This window comes from Rhincodon typus, chromosome 5, assembly GCF_021869965.1.
Source record: "Rhincodon typus isolate 14 chromosome 5, sRhiTyp1.1, whole genome shotgun sequence".
Taxonomy (NCBI): domain Eukaryota; kingdom Metazoa; phylum Chordata; class Chondrichthyes; order Orectolobiformes; family Rhincodontidae; genus Rhincodon; species Rhincodon typus.
The window spans coordinates 33,461,462-33,478,049 of NC_063336.1; the positions used below are offsets into that span (position 1 = coordinate 33,461,462).

At 43.5% G+C, this 16,588-nt stretch overlaps 1 protein-coding gene across 1 annotated transcript; it reads left to right on the forward strand.

Moving 5' to 3' along the window:
• Positions 1-2,197: 2,197 nt before the first annotated feature.
• On the forward strand, positions 2,198-6,633 carry tpbgb (trophoblast glycoprotein b). The gene has a single exon (XM_048597521.1). It carries the CDS (start codon positions 2,228-2,230, stop codon positions 3,389-3,391), a length of 1,164 nt encoding a protein of 387 aa, XP_048453478.1. The 5' UTR covers positions 2,198-2,227; the 3' UTR covers positions 3,392-6,633.
• The last annotated feature ends 9,955 nt before the right edge of the window (positions 6,634-16,588 follow it).

The window sequence follows — 16,588 nt, forward strand, 5'->3', positions numbered from 1 at the left end:
TGGGTTTTCACGTTTCCCATCACCCTGAATTTCAAATAACAGAGTACAGCCAATCAACCCACAGAAAAATAATAATAAAGCGATAATGTTGGGGGCGGGACAGGGGTGTGTAGCTTCATGAACAAAAATAAACTTGCTGGAAAAGCTCACCAGGTCTGGCAGCATCTGTGGAGGAGAAAACAGAGTTAACGTTTCGGGTCCAGTGACCCTTCCTCAGAACTATCTCTGTGTGTAGCTTCATGTCCAATGGGGTACATGAACTTCCAAAGCTGCGCTTGTTTTTGGAGAAGTAGAAAGGTCGGCGAGTTTTAAACAGCGAAATTCCTCTCTCCAATCGAGCAGCAGCTCCAGCGTCCCTCTCTGGCGTCCAACGCATCCCTAATGCGGAGGCAGCAATGTGTTCCTAAATAACTTGTCAATCCCAGCAGCTAACAGGCAGCAAACTGCGACGATGGAAATGCGGAGATGTCGGCAACTCACTTTGCATTTTGGCCAACTGTGATTTTTTTTTCGCGGCAGTCTCAGAAAACGAAACCAAAACAAATGAGTTTGACCAACAGCAGTTTAGAAATCTGAACACGTACTCTAAAGCATAGGACATGTGTTCGAAGAAAATCCTAATCCTGCACTGCAATCAGGGCAGGATTAAGGCATTGTGATATAAAAGCAACATACTTCGTATGCTGGAAATTTGTAAAAACAGAGTGCTGGAAAAAACTGAGTTGAAGTTTTGAGTCCGTGTGGTTTCTTCAAAACTTTCTGAGGATTTCGAAACTTTAAATGTTTCTCTCTCCACAGATGCTGCGAGGCTTGCTGAGTTTCTCCAGCATTTTTAGTATTAGTGCATTGTCAGTTCAGTGGGGCGCGCCCATTGTTAGAGCTTTGTCAAATCATGCCCATAATTACTTGGGGGTTCGGTGACCCCAGGTGGCTGGATGCTCAACAGCGTGGATTCAAATCGCGCACCGGCTGAGCTTACTAGGAAGGGCTCCCCTTCTCAACCTCCCCCCTCACCTGAGGCACGGTGACCCTTCAGGTTAAACCGCCAATAGTCGTCTCTCTCCAATAAGAGAGCAGCCCTATGGTTCGGGAGGATTAGTGCGACTTTGTATGATCACCTGTATGAAGGGGGCCTGCACCAATTAGTTAACAACTGTTTGAAGAAAGTGTGACATTACACAAATGTAAAACCATGATATACATTCCGTGTAACAGCGGGAAAACTGAGGGGACTGGGATATCACGATCTTCCGTCAGCTTCAATTTACTATTTGTGAGCTCAAAGCCTTGAACCAATTGAATCCAGAGGCGGGTATTCCGTTTTTATAAGGCTATTCATTTTGGTTTTCCTTTGCACAAGTCGATGCCCGGTGCCTTGAGTAATCAGTGTGAAGAGCAGCTCTTTTGGAAGGGGAGCTGTCGGCCGCCTTCCCGCCAGTTGCAAGCACGCAGATGTCTCCCTTCCACTTGCTGGAGAAAAGTATTGGATCCTGCCGAGCTCGGGAAGCGTCGCTCTGATCCACGCCACAGAAATGTGTTGCTGTAACTTCCTGTGGAGTCGGTGTGAGTGAGCAAGCTCCCCTCGGCACCGGGGGCCCTGCACACCGCCTCGGAGTGTATGTGGCGCCGGGAACCGGCTGAGAGGACAGTCCACTACCTTTCCGCCTGGCCGACCCAAACAACTGGAAAGAGCTGGAAAGTTAGAGCGGGCTGAGGAAGAGGAGATCGCTGGCGGGGAGGAGGGGGTGGGGGTCGGGGGTGCTGTCCGCGCCCATTGGATTCTGTTGTGTCTTTAATGATCATTTGTAGTCAGCCACCGAGCAGAGAGAGAGAGAGACTAAAACGCCTTCCATCCCTCCCTAGGAAAAGCTGGAGACAACCAGAGAGGAAACAACTTGCAGCCGGCGGCCAATCTCGGTTCCCTCACAGAAGAGAAAAGGGGGGAGCGGGAAAAAAGAGAGAAAAAAACAGTGAAGGCGCGAAGTGGACTTGGTTTTACTGAGAGAGAGGGGACACAGAGAGAGAGAGATGATGGATTGAGCGAGGGAGCCGGACTCGCAGCTTTGGGATTCCCAGTTTCTCTTCCTCTCTCTCTCTGTTTAAAGCCCAGTTTGCCCGCCCCCACGCAGTGTTCTGTCTCCCCCCACCACCCCCCCCCCCCCCCCCCACCCTCTTTGCTGCGACTGTGGAAGGCGATCAGGACAGTGGGGCCAAGCTGGGGAGGAGGATGTCGGTGTCCGGGTACCAGGGGGGCTCGGCTCGGCCGGGATCCCTCTCCCCCCTGGGGCTGGGGATAAAGCTGTCGCTGGTGTTGCTGAGTTACCTCCAACCAGCCGCCCCGTCGGTGCGGTGCCCGCTCCCGTGCGACTGCTCGGAGGCGCCCGAGACGGTGAAATGCGTGAACGGGGAGCTGAGCGGCGTGCCGAGCGGCATCCCGGACGGAGTGCGGACCCTGCTGATCACCGGTAACGACATCCCGAGCCTGACGAGCGGGGCGTTCGAGCCGGCGCTGGTGCAGCTGGTCAACCTGAGCCTGCGGGCGAACCGGATCGGGGAGCTGGGCGGCGGGGTGTTCGCCTCGCTTCCCCGCCTGCGGCAGCTCGACCTGAGCGACAACCGCCTGCTCAGCCTGAGCCCGGCCGCTTTCGGCTCGGCTCCGGCCCCTCTCCGGGAGCTCAACCTGAGCCGGGCCCTGGGAGACCCCTCGGCGGCCGAGCAGGTGGCGGCTCTGCTGAGAACAGCGCAGCTTCCCGAGCTCCGGAGCTTGCAGCTCACCGATAACCGGCTCTCCTACCTGCCGGCCGGCGCCTTCTCCGGCCTGGCATCACTGCGGCATCTGGAGCTGGCCGACAACTCCCTGTCCGAGCTGGGGGAGGATGCCTTCGGCAGCCTGCAGCTGGAGACGCTGGACCTACGCTCGAACGCGCTCCGGACTCTAACCAACAGCACCGTGACTGAGCTGCGCCGCCATCCCTTCCTCCGGCTGCGGCTCGCCGGTAACCCGTTCGCCTGCGACTGCCACCTAGAGCCGCTGCTCGCCTGGCTGCAGCTCAGCCGCCCGGGGCTGGTGGACACGGAGGGCCTGGTGTGCGCTTCGCCCGAGTCACTGACGGACCGGCCCCTCCTGCAGCTCCGTCCCGCCGAGCTCAAGTGCCCGGTCCAAGGAGACATGGAGAGCGTCCTGCAAACCTCGTACGTCTTCCTGGGCATCGTGCTGGCGCTGATCGGGGTCATCTTCATGTTCGTGCTGTACCTGAACAGAAAGGGCATCAAAAAGTGGCTTTACAACGTCAGGGATGCTTGCCGAGACCACATGGAAGGCTATCACTACAGATACGAGATTAACTCGGACCCCAGATTGACAAACCTCAGCTCCAATTCGGAGGCGTGAAAGGACATTTTTATTTGCCGCGAGAAGCTGACTTGTTTGAGACTTAAAGACGGGTCCGCTTGGACTTTTACTTTACTGTTCGCTCTTTGTAATAGCTATGCATGATGACCCCACTCACTGGGACCAACGGGCTTAACCTTGCTGCTTGTGTCACTCTCCGACGGTTGGAAATCCGACAGTGACAAAAGGTTTGACGCTCACGGTGGGGAATTCTCCATGTGCAGTGATATTTGTCTGTGTGTATGATTATGTGTGAATGTGTGTATGTATGTGCATGTCTATGTATGTGTGCAAGTCTCTACATGTGTGTGTGTGTGTGAATATCTATGTGTGTGAACTTTCTCTCCCTCTTTTCATCACCTGCAGTGTGATGTGCCAAAATAGGGAGCGCATTTGGAAGGGATTGAAGCTCTCTCCCGAGCTCGGCTTTAACAACAGAGTACTGCTAAAAACTTAGCTGAGGATTTGAGACCTCCATGATATTAGAGTCGGGAGAGGGGATTAATTGCTACAGTAACAGTTTTACGGTTTCATAAGTGAAAAAAATTAACAACCAAGCAATAAAAGCAGTTTTTCAACCCGGGTTTCAGCAACTCAAAGTTTTATCATCGGTCCCCAGGCGGTGCAGTAACACAAAGCGACCTCGCTGGTTTAATGCATTCTGCTAAATTCCAATGACTTCAGTCAGATCCTACTCGCTGAATGAGAAAAGGCGCTTACGGTAATGGTGTTTTAATACTGGCTTTTTATTTGCGAACAGGTCTACATATGCTCCCCGAACTTAGCAAAGTAAAGTGACAAATGTAGTCAGCAGTCTTTTCTCTTGCTTGTTGGTCTCACAAATTTCATTGGGTAATATGTTCAGGATGATTGGAATGAAAGCTGGTTGTCAGCCGTCTGCCTCTGGGAAAGCCCGGGGTTGCGAAACATCTGGATCCTCAAAGATCAAGCATTGTAGCCACCCCCGTTCCCCACCCTCAATCATTATTTGAAGAATGGACGACTACGTGGAGAGTGGTTCTATTGATGCTGCCCGCAGGCCTCCCTCCTAGTGTCACAATATCTGAGGGCTGCGCATTCCCACTTGACAAACTGGTTATTTCCCGGGTACACACGTTGGGTGACGGTTGTGGGGGCGTCAAGATCGCATTAATGTTGAGCCTCGCAGTTCATGGATTTTTTTTTTGAAACGATGCTTCTTTGCAAGTCGTTTTGTAATGTTTCCAAAACTCCTAGCTGGTATGAACTTCTTGACTAAAATTAATACAATATATATTAAAGAATATTAGTTGATCAAATTGGGGAATTTGCATTGAACAAATAGATGCTGCAGACACGCATGCACACTGACACTGCGGATACGAATCATGCCAAATGGAACTGTAAATGTCAATAATTATGCTAGTAACCCTTCAGTAATAATCCAAGCAGTCAATTAGATCTCCAATCTTACAGTGAAATTTAATGAAATTAGAATGCTTAGCGCCGCTTAATATTGTGCATGAGTGTTCTGGTACTTTTAGGGAGGGTTTGCACTGGGGTAATATTAGAAAATTGCTCGCCACCGAGAATGAATCCAGCTCCTTTGATATTTGTTCAGCTTCTCAGCATGAATGAGTCTTGCAGCATTACAGCAGCACGGGATTTAAAAGTCCAAACACTTGACTGCCTTTCACGTTTGGTGATGTCTACCTGGACATAATAGGTGACAGAAACATTTCACATTCTGCAGTCGTTTTCCCTTGCAATGCAAATGCATGTCATAGATGTGAGGCCTATGCACTTGAGAACATGTTATTTTGGTGCTTGTGCTGTGGAAAAGTTTGAAAATTCTTCTTTCTCTAATCTAGCTGTTAATAGAGGATTATCTTTACACATACTATGGAAGGTTTGTTGGAGTGAGTTGATGAAACAGGTCAGAAAAGTGAAATAGCATGGAGCTAATGTTCATAACCTCTTCCAAATTTGTTATTACACATCAATTTAATTTGTTTGTATATTTTCTCAATAATTTGGCACATGACAAGGTAACCATTGATGTCTAAACACATACCATTTGTTTCCTAGTCCTGTTGCAGGCTAACAGTTTTCTTTCACTCTCAAGCAACAGGAAGTCCTTTAAGTGCTCTGATTGCACTAACACTTGAGGCTGTGGATTTTTTACAGCCTGAAGTTTTCAGAGAAACTAGATTGCGGACACTTACTAAAACCTTGCATTTTAACCCTGAGGCAGAAGACATCAGACAAGTCCAACAGATAAAATATTGCAACAGTTTGCTTGCAAGATGTTCATCATTAAGGCAGTGGAAACGTCCTTACATTCCAACTAGTTGCTTACATTTGTAAAATCAAATCAAAGACCATGACTGCTAGAAACCTGTCCATCTCTTTTTGCATTCACAGACATTTGTCTTTCTACTAGTTCCAAAATCTACAAGTAAAAATGTTTTCAACCAATGTTAACTATTTGAATTTCTAAAACATGGTGAGAAATATATAATTCCATAGTTCAATTAACCAATTTTATCCAAATCTATTTCTTGAAATATATAAAATTAGTTATGAAACCAGACTTGGGCATGGACTAAGTGTAAATGCTTTGAAATGCAAAGTGGCAGCCCATGTCTTGTATTTCACCCAAACGATGAGATTATTTGCCTGGTCACTTGTAACTACATAAAAAAAAAGTAGAATGATCCCTTAGTAAACTATTGTTCTTATGGAGTTTCTACTTTTCAATGTTACTCTTTTTGGTGTCAGGTGCTAATACTTGCTTTGATTGTAATTTCCTAAAATTTCTTTCAATTGTATTCTAACCACTATCTCCAAGCAATGGTCCACAGGTATGATATTTTATTATCATATTAATTATTACTGAACCAAAAAAAGCACAGATAGAAATCTAGGTTAATGCCATCTGGAGTGCATTTTGTTCTGATCTATATATAGGTTTGCACCAGTGAAGTGTTGATGAGAAATGAGCTGAATACAGCTTTTTGCCATTCATATACTCGATTAGTGCCATCGGTCTTATGAATACTGGAGACATAAACAAGGCCATGAGTGGGATGGTGGGGAATGAAAGGCAGTGCACCTATTTATTTGAAGATCTCATGATGTTGCTGTTAAATCATCAATGAATAACTATGTCATATGAAGAATCATTGCATGCAAAAGAAAACTATGTAATGGAAGTTGGAAAAAAGAAGTAATATTAGAGCCCTGAAGAATGTAAGCATATTCAAGCTGTATGTTTTCTGCTTAATAGCTTTGTTAACTTTTATTAAGAAAATAAATAATGTAGCTAATTTTTGGTCTTATTTGGCTTTAATTACTAACATAGATTGTTTTCATAATATTTGCATTTGTGACTATGTATGGCAGACAAGGTGTGGACATAGATATTGATAATTTCATGTTCTGTGAATGTCAACTGCATCTTCTTCTCAGTGAAAGCATATATTGCAAGCTATTCATTTTCACAAACAAAAGAAAATCATAGCATTGAAGAAGAGATAGGATTTATTTAGGTTCATTAAAGAAAAAGCAATTTAACATCCAAAAAGTAAAGCTCAGCCATGCTGGGTGATCTAACTTAATTTGGCTTCTCCGTCATTTACCAGTTACTTTGAGTTACAGCAGCCTTCAAACATATTTATTTATACCCAGCAAGCTCTGCAGTGTTCACTGTATCTGTCACAGGCAAATATACCTCTCCAGTGGCAGTTATGTCAATCAAAGCTAGATTGACTGTAAAGATGAAAAATCAAGACTGAAAGCACGTGTAGCTCAACAACATCAACCTAAATTTATACTGTACCTTAACACAAAATATTTCAAGGTAGCTTATAGATGATTAATGCCAAGCAGAAGAGATAACAGAAAGCACAGACGTAAAGATAGCTTTAGATGATTTCCAAAGCTAAAGTAGAAGGAAAGGTTAAAAAAAAACTGTGGGATTTTGGGAAATAGTTCTAACTAGTAAAGATAAAATAGCTTGGGGATTGATCCTAGTTGTGGAAAGGAGGAGGAGAGCTGGAGGGTGGCAGGAAAAGTGCAGGAAGTCAGAATTGTAGCACACGATGAGATATGTAGCTTCAGGGGGTTACACAGGTGTGCTAGGATGCAGCCAAGGTAGAAGGATTTGTAAATGAAGACAAAGAATTTGAATTAGATGTGGGAGCACAAACCATGTCTGTAGTGATAGAACTGACAGATGAGCAGCACTTCATTCAGTACAGGTTGTACACAGTGGGATTTTGCATTAGTTGGAATTTGTATAGATTGGAACTTGAGAGGCTGATGTAGAAGGTATGATAAAAGTTAATTCTAAAGGTAGCAGAAGTCTGGACAATGATTTCTATGGCAGTGAGGATGACTAAGAGCAGTACTGTTCTCTAATTTTCTTTACTTTATGCCCTCCAAGTTTACCTTGTCCCTGAAGCCCATCGCTTGCTGCAGCAATCAAATTTTCATTAAACTCTTGATAACCCAAATTGCCCTCCTGGCTTTCATGTTAACTAACATTTTCAACATTTCACTTTCTTCAGCTAATGACCACATCTTTAACTCTGTCGTTGTTACTCCTATCTTCAAAAATAATACTTCACTTCTCTACCTTTGCAAACAACTACATCATCTCCAACATCACTTGAATGTCTTGTGTCCATCTTTCCCAGCAGTCCGTGTTTGAAACCTTCTATTCCAGTTTCTGTTACTGCCACAATTTGAAGTGACTGTTATCTAAGTCACAAAAATGCAATACGGCATCACTGTGACATTCTCCACCACCACCACCACATCCCCATGTTATTTTTGACCGTGTAGCATTTTACATTTGTTGACTAGACAAACGTCGTCCGGTGCCTGTCCAGCATCTACCTGGGTGTGATAGATGGAGTTCAATTTGGATAAATGCAAGGTATTGCATTTTAGTACAACAAACAAGGGTAGGACTTATTCATTTAATAGTAGGGCCTTGAATAGTGTTGTAGAACAGAGGGACCTAGGGGCGCAGGTACGTAATTCTTTAAAGTTTGCGTCACATATAGACAGGATGGTTAAAAAGGCATTTGGCATGCTTGCCTTCATTGCTCAGTCCTTTGAGTAAAGGAGTTGGGATGTTATGTTTAGATTGTACAGGTCATTGGTGAGGCCTCTTCTGGAATATTGTGTCTAGTTCTGGTTGCCCAATTATAGGAAGGATACTATCAAGCTGGAGAGGGTTCAGAAGAGATTTACCAAGATGTTGCCGGATATGGAAGATTTGAGTTATAAAGAAAGGCTGGAGAGGCTGGGACTTTTTTCACTGGAGCGTAGGAGGTTGAGAGGTGACCTGATAGAAGTTTATAAAATAATGAGAGATTTAGGTAGAGTTGACAATAGTTGCCTTAACCCTAAATGGGGAATTTCAAGACAAAGGGTCACATTTTTAAGTTGAGAGGAGAGAGATTTAAAAAAAGACATAAGAGGCAATCTTTTTACACAGAGGGTGGTTTGCTTGTGGAATGAACTTCCTGATGAAGTGGTGGATGTGTGTACAACTACAGGGTTTAAAAGTCATTTAAATGGATACATGAATTGGAAAGGTTGGGAAGGATATGGGCCAGGACCAGACAGGTGGGACTAGTTGAGTTTGGAATTATGTTCAGCATGGACTGGTTGGACTGAACAATCTGTTTCCATGCTGTATGACTCCAAGTCTCAATGACTTAATTACATTTTTACTTATCTAGCTGGAAGTCCTGCTCCTGTCCCACTTCTGTTTTATCTGATGTTTATTGTTTCTCTCTTTCTTTTTCCTCATTCACATGCTTGACATCACCCAAAAAAAAGCACAGCACTAAATTTCATATGTACAGCGATGACACCCAGCTCCACCTCAACATCATCTCTTTCAACGTCCTGTCTCAAAATCGTCCAGGTGATTGTCCAACATTGAATGATGAATTTTCTCCAACAATATATTGGGAAGACCAAAGCCTTCAGTCCCTTTACAAATTCCATTCCAAACCATTGACTGTACCTGGGAACTAAGGATAACTTGATAATTGTGATAACTCCTGATAACTCTTGTTCACAGCCTTGGTGTCATATTTGACTGCAAGTTGAGCTCCTGGCTCTGTATCTACATCTACATTGAGACTACTTGAGCTCATTTGCTGCTGAAACCCTCACCCATGTCTTTGTTATCTCAGCCCTTTGACAATTCCAATGTGTGCCTTGCTAGTCCCCACATTTGACACTTGATAAACTTAAGTTCACTCCAAATTTTGTTGCTCATGTCCTAAATCACACCAAGTCTGGTTCACCCATCACCCCAGTGCTCACTGACCTATATAGGTTCTCAGTTAAGCAGTGGCTAAAATTACCCTAGATAGGTGAAGAGGAAACAGGCAGGTCAAAGAGGCAGGGATGGAGCCAGTAAAGATGAGTGTAGGTGGGGAGGTAGGGAGGAGATAGGTCAGTCCAGGGAGGACGGACAGGTCAAGGGGGCGAGATGAGGTTAGTAGGTAGGAAATGGGGGTGCAGCTTGAGGTGGGAGGAGGGGATAGGTGGGAGGAAGAGCAAGTTAGGGAGGCGGGGACGAGCTGGGCTGGTTTTGGGATGCGGTAGGGGTCCTTGAAAAACGAGGACATCTGAGATGTACAGGAGTGGAATGCCTCATCCTGGGAGCAGATGCGGCGGAGGCGAAGGAATTGGGAATAGGGGATGGCATTTTTGCAGGAAGGTGGGTGGGAGGAGGTGTATTCTAGGTAGCTGTGGGAGTCGGTGAGCTTGAAATAGATATCGGTTTCTAGGTGGTTGCCCGAGATGGAGACAGAGAGGTCCAGGAAGGTGAGAGAGGTGTTAGAGATGGTCCAGGTGAACTTAAGGTTGGGGTGGAAGGTGGTGGTGAAGCGGATGAACTGTTCGAGCTCCTCGTGGGAGCACGAGGCGCCGCCGATACAGTCATCAATGTTTCAGAGGAAGAGGTGGGGTTTAGGGCCAGTGTAGGTACAGAAGAGGGATTGTTCCACGTAACCTACAAAAAGGCAGGCATAGCTTGGGCCCATGCGGGTACCATGGCCACCCCCTTTGTCTGTAGGAAGTGGGAGGAATTGAAAGAGAAGTTGTTGAGGGTGAGGACGATTTCGGCTAAGCGGATGAGGGTGTCAGTGGAGGGGGACTGGTCGGGCCTGCGGGACAGGAAGAAGCGGAAGGCCTTTAGGCCATCTGTATGGGGAATGCAGGTGTATAGGGACTGGACATCCATGGTAAAGATGAGGTGTCAGGGACCGGGGAATTGGAAGTTCTGGAGGAGGTGGAGGGCGTGGGTGGTGTCACAGTCGTAGGTCGGGAGTTCCTGGACCAAGGGGGAGAAAATGGAATCCTCAAATTATCCTGCTTGTTTTCAAATCCCTCCGAAGCATTTCCCCGTTCCTCAGTCCGAGCTCAGAAATAGCTCAGGATCATTGGTTCAGACAACGAGTACTTAGGGAAAGCAATAGAATCAGCAATAATTCATAGATAATTTTGTGTTAGGTAAGCAGTTTCACAATATTTGAGACGGTCAATAAATTGGACGTGTCTTGCTGTCGTACATTACTTTAACGCGGTTCATGTACATGGAGAAAATGAGGGAACAAGGACAGACCTGGGAAGTCTGAGGCACTATCGGAAGTGTCCTGGCTATCTTGAGGTTAATAACAATGGACCCATAAGAGCGGGAGTCTGTAGGGAGTGTGTCAAAGCGAATAACAATGATGATCTATGCAGTGACCTCATCCCATCAGGACCAAAGGTTTATTACTGCATACAAGAATCAACAGTAAAGTCGTCTGCTTTTGTTTACATAAATAACCAAAAGAACTGCGGATGCTGGAAATCAGAAGCAAAACAGAAACTGCTGGAAAAGCTTTTATTCACATTTTCGCTTCCTCTTCGCCGAAGTCCATTTAAAAGTTCTTGTGCAACTATTGGCTGAGAGTCGGATCGAGTTTCCCGGAAATTGTAGTGTCTTAAAGAGCCAGCCAAATAACCGTTCACATGTAGACAGGACCGCTGACAAAGTAACAGGCAGCCCTTCCCATATCGGGAGAGCCGTAAAATAGTTAAGTCACCAGTGAAAGGGAGTGGGAAAGACATTACAATAAGGAGGCTGATGTGTAAAATAAAATTTGCACGTAAACTGGTTGTTTAAACAACGTTTCCTGGTCTACCTTACCTGAAAGGTGTTTAGCATTTGTCATTTATATGGTGTGCTTTCTGTGTGAATATGGAGTGGAGATTTCGCTTTGACAAATAAATAGCGGCCGAAATTGCTTTTGAAATTGTCTAGGTATCAAATTTCGACTCAGATTAATTTGCCTCGTCACAAACATGAACTTTGCCACAACCCAGAGCAATCGAGCAACGGAATGGAGCGGAGTGGTTTCTTTTTTTGCCGTACCGTTTAAACGTATTCCTCGGTGTATTTTGGGAGAGGTAACTTGGTGCAGTTTGATTCGTACGGCTCACATAGTTGTATCAACAGAACTAAGTTCGTAAGGGTGAGTAATGTGATTTCAAATCTATTGTATTTGCTTCAAAAACAATCCTGAACCAATTATTGGTTTTATTAATCGATATACACAGAGCAGTTTTAAGATAATTAATTTCTTTTTGATATGAACGCTTTTAATATGTGCCTGTAAGTACTTGTACACCTTAGAAAATGGGTGCTATTCTAAAGGGCTTTTGGAATGAGCACATCAATGAAAGTGCACAATATTAACTGGGGCGCTTTTGGCTGGTGTATGTTGTTGAATCAAATCCTGCAGCAGTGTAAGAGCTCATATGACATGAAGCTTACGTGAATTTGTACCTTACTAATCCAAGTTTAAATTCCCTGATCAGTTGTGCTGGTGGCCGATTCCGCCCCAGTTTTGCTGATATTAAAAAAAAGTGAACAAATGGATGTCAACACAACGTGGAGCTGGAGAAACATAGCAGGTCAGGTAGCATCAGAGGAGCAGGAAAGTCGACGTTTCGGATTGGAACCCTTCATGAGGACTCAAAAAAACAAATAGAAACCTGACCGCGCCTGTTTAAAAGGAGCTCTTGCTTTACAGGGACCATTGTGAAGCCAAAGACAAAAGCGTAACCCCAACAGGATCACTGCACTTCCTTTGGTCCATTTCATTCAGAAAATGTGTAACTTAATAGAAATCGTTTCCTGTTGTTCATTTTCTTTGATTTCATAGAAAAATGCAGAATGAAAGGGCTGCTTACGGGGGTTTATAAAAGTTCTACAGCCCCTTTAAAGCTCCTCAGATTCAGCAGTGATCAGACAGGACACACTGAGCTGGTAACAAATTTGGGTCTAGACCGAAAGCTGCTAAATGATTGAGGCTTTCCAAAAACTTTCTGATTTTGTCAGTCTTCATTTTGTGGCTTTATCTCCATGGCTTTAAATTTGATTTGTATAATTCTTCCATCCCGCTACCCAGTGTTCCTTTAATCAACCCTAAGATTGCGCTTATTGATATTTGTAACTAAATAAAGGAGCTTATACATTCGTATTGAGTGCTTTTCTACGCGAGCATTCGAATGGGATTTGCGCCAGCCCTAACTCAATTATTAAACAAAGGCAGCAGTTGCACTTGAGCTATTTTCATATGGAAGCGGGCCGGGGAGTAATCTTACACCAAGATTTATGAACTAATTCTGATACTGGTATAATAAACCGGACATAAATCAGAAACAAAAACAGAAGTTGCTGGCAAAGCTCATCAGATCTGGCCGCATCTGTGAAGAGAGACCAACGTTAACGTTTCGAGTCAGGTCACCCTTAGAACAAATAAATCAGATCCTCCTATATCTAGAAACTAGGAACAGGAGTAGACCATTCGGCCCTTCCAACTGCTCCTCCATTCATTATGGTCATGGTTAATCATTCAACTCTGTATCCTGTTCCTGGTTTCTCATAACATTTTGACCTCTTTATCCCTAAGAACTATACTTATCTCCTTCTGGAAAACATTCAATGTTTTAATCTCAATCATTTTCTGTGGCAGATAATTTCACAGGTTTACCACTCTTTGGGTGAAGAAGCTTCTCCTCATTTGATTCCTAAATGGCCTATCCCATATCCTTAGACTCTGAACCCTGGTTCTGGAATCTGTGGCCATCGGGAACATCCTTCCTGCATTTACCCTGTCTAGTCCTGTTAGAATTTTATAGGTTTATATTAGGACTACTCCCCTACCACCGATACCTCAGCCCCCACCCCCCACCAACTGCCTCCTCATTCTTCTAAACTCCAGTGAATATGTTCCTAACCAATCCACTGCCTCTTCATACATCATTCCAGGAATCAGTCTGGTAAACCTTCATTGCATGCTCTCCACAGCCAGTACATCTTTCCTCAGAAACGAGACCAAAGCTGCATACAATACGCCAGGTGTGGTCTCTCTCAGGTCCTTTACAATTGCAGCAAGACTTCCCTGCTCCTGTACTCAAATCCTCTGGCTACAAAGGCCAACATTCCATGTACCTTCTTTACTGCCTGCTACACCTGCATGCTTCTTTTCAGAGACTGGTGCACAAGGACACCCAGGTCTCATTGCAGCTCCCCTTTTCCAAACTATCACCTATCTGATGATTCTTGTTCTTTATTGATTGCTGTTTTTGCAGATTATTAATTCCTCACCTCTTTCATTATACTGCTCCATTTACACTGTGGCTGCATCAAAAAAGTGCAGATTTCTGTATTTAAAGGGGTTTGTTATTAAAAAGAGAAGGTGTAGTCATTAACCTGCACCTGACTTAAAGCTGAAGACATCTGCACAAATCTAAACATGGTATGAAGCAAGGTTATCAACAGAAAGTAGAAACCTAATTTTGGAAATTTAATACAAAAACAATTGATGAAAGATCAGATCCGATTGGTTTCTCTTTCAGATGCCAGTTGGCCTGCTTGCAATTTCTTTCTTAATTCCTGCCGAAACTAAAACAGATAGACATGGCTTTATAACTTACATTTATTTCAAATTTTTATTTACTTTGCATAGCCTCAAGTTGGAAACTATCAACAATTGTTCCTTAATGAACAGAGATTTATATTAAATTTAGAGTTTTTGACAGATATTTGAATGTCTCAGATAGCTTTGTGCATCACAATCCCAAGCATGCACATTCATCTTTTCCATTGTTAAAGGCTTGTGGCACCTTACAAATTTTCTTTCAAAATGATCATTGTAATGAATTGGAGGAAGGGGGCAGAGGGAATTGAATAGCTCTGCAAGCTGCCTTGTATACTCATAACATCCTAGTGAAATTGTACTTAACTCTATTACAATCAAAACACATCAGAAAATATTGTGAATTAAATTATCTTTCCATTACTAAGTGACCATTGTATTGGGTTTAAGGAACTCTTTAACTGTCTACCTGCCACTGTAACTTGATTTGCTTGAGGTAGTTATTGTCAGCTGGCTATTGCATTCAACTACACATAAAATCTTATTGTATTATCCTCCAAAAGACACAAAAACCGAGAGAAAAATCTAAAGACCATCTTACTTATATAGCTGGCTTTATGGTATCACCAAAATCAAAATTAGCCCTAATGTTGTCGAAAATTCCTCTCTTCATTATTTTAATGTAGAATGCAACCCATATAAAACAAATTGGATAATGTCTCCATTAAAACACAGAAAGGGGAATATGATACAAATGCACTAAGCTTGTATGGTAACAACAGCCTCTATCAGTTCCAGGATGTTGATGCACTTTTGTGCTATGCTGTGCCTACAGTGAAGTGCAAATCACTGCTGCTATATAATTTTCCTTCAACTCTACACCCTTCCAATTACTTTCCAGGGTTATTTGTTGTTATCTGCTTTATGCATGAAATAAACAATCTACATTTTTATCAAGTAAAACAGGTGTACAATTTCCTAGGGATAACTAGTCAGACTAATTTATGAAACCATAAGAGTAATTAGATGTAATTCTCTGCCTTCTATCAGCATGCACTCATTATTTTGCCATGCCCGTGGTGAGGTGCCATTCTCTCCACTGTAATTTCTTTCTAATAGAGCTTTGTAAGGATTCTAGAATGCTTATAACATTGTAACAGTTTTCTCCAGCTGCAACAAACACAACCACACAACAGTGAAACCATGTACTATCATCATGTGAAATGCAGTATGCGGTCTAGCATGTTTATTTATTTTAATTATCTCCATACAGCCAAGTTAAGAATGAAATGGGCAGGGCAGGGGAGGTATGAGGGATAAGTTTAGTATGGAAAAAGTGAAAATCTTGACTACTGATTTTGTATTGCTGGTGGTAAAAAGGCATTCTCCATACTAACATCAATAATTGATCCCTCCAATTCTAAAGAAACAGAGGTGGAAAAATTAACCACTTAAAGTCAGCTTTTGATTTTTTATTCTGTTGATCTACAGACAACAGACAGCAAACAACTTTAAAATGAATGTTTCTTTATTTGTTCGCTGAATTGCATGCCAGAATTTTCTCCTCTATCTCCACTCCTTTTAAAGTTCCTAGAGGAGGTATCATTCCTAAAATATGTTCCCAGGCCTCTGGCAACTTTGCTTTATAAACAGCTCTCAAATGAATGTTTACTGGGAAATTTTCCCCTTCTTTTTGTGGTAAATATCTCTACTTTCTCTCTATTCTCCACTTCCCCAAGCCTTTCTAATAACCTACCCTCCAAAAGCCTATCCATTATCAGAGAATGTAATGGAAAGAAATTACAGACTCTGTCCTACTTTATTCATCCTGTTCCAGTCATTCCAGTGAAGTCATTTCCGGTAAACTGTGGCTCATACTTTGTAAAATTGTAACCAAAACAGTAGATTGTTTTATTTCATTCCCAAGGTATGGATCTAACTGGGAAGGCTGGAATTTATTGTCCAGCACCAGTTACCCTGAACAGAATGGCTTGCTAAGGCATAGAAGTAAGAAGTTTAGAGTCATCTACATTGGTTTGGGTCTAGAGTCACATATGAGCTCGACTGGGTAAGGACTGCCTGTTTCCTTCCCTTAAGTCCACATTGTGAACTACTGCATACATGACTTTATTTATGACCTGGGAATTTACTAGCCCCCTGGAGACAGGCTGGGAGACAGGAGGGATGGTAAAATGGTGGAGGAATGCTTGGGAGAGATGCAGAAAGCAGTTTCTGTCAGACATAGTAGGAACTG

Coding starts and splice junctions, on each gene's coding strand:
- tpbgb (XM_048597521.1), top strand. CDS start 2,228: ATGTCGGTGTCCGGGTACCAGGGGGGCTCGGCTCGGCCGGGATCCCTC.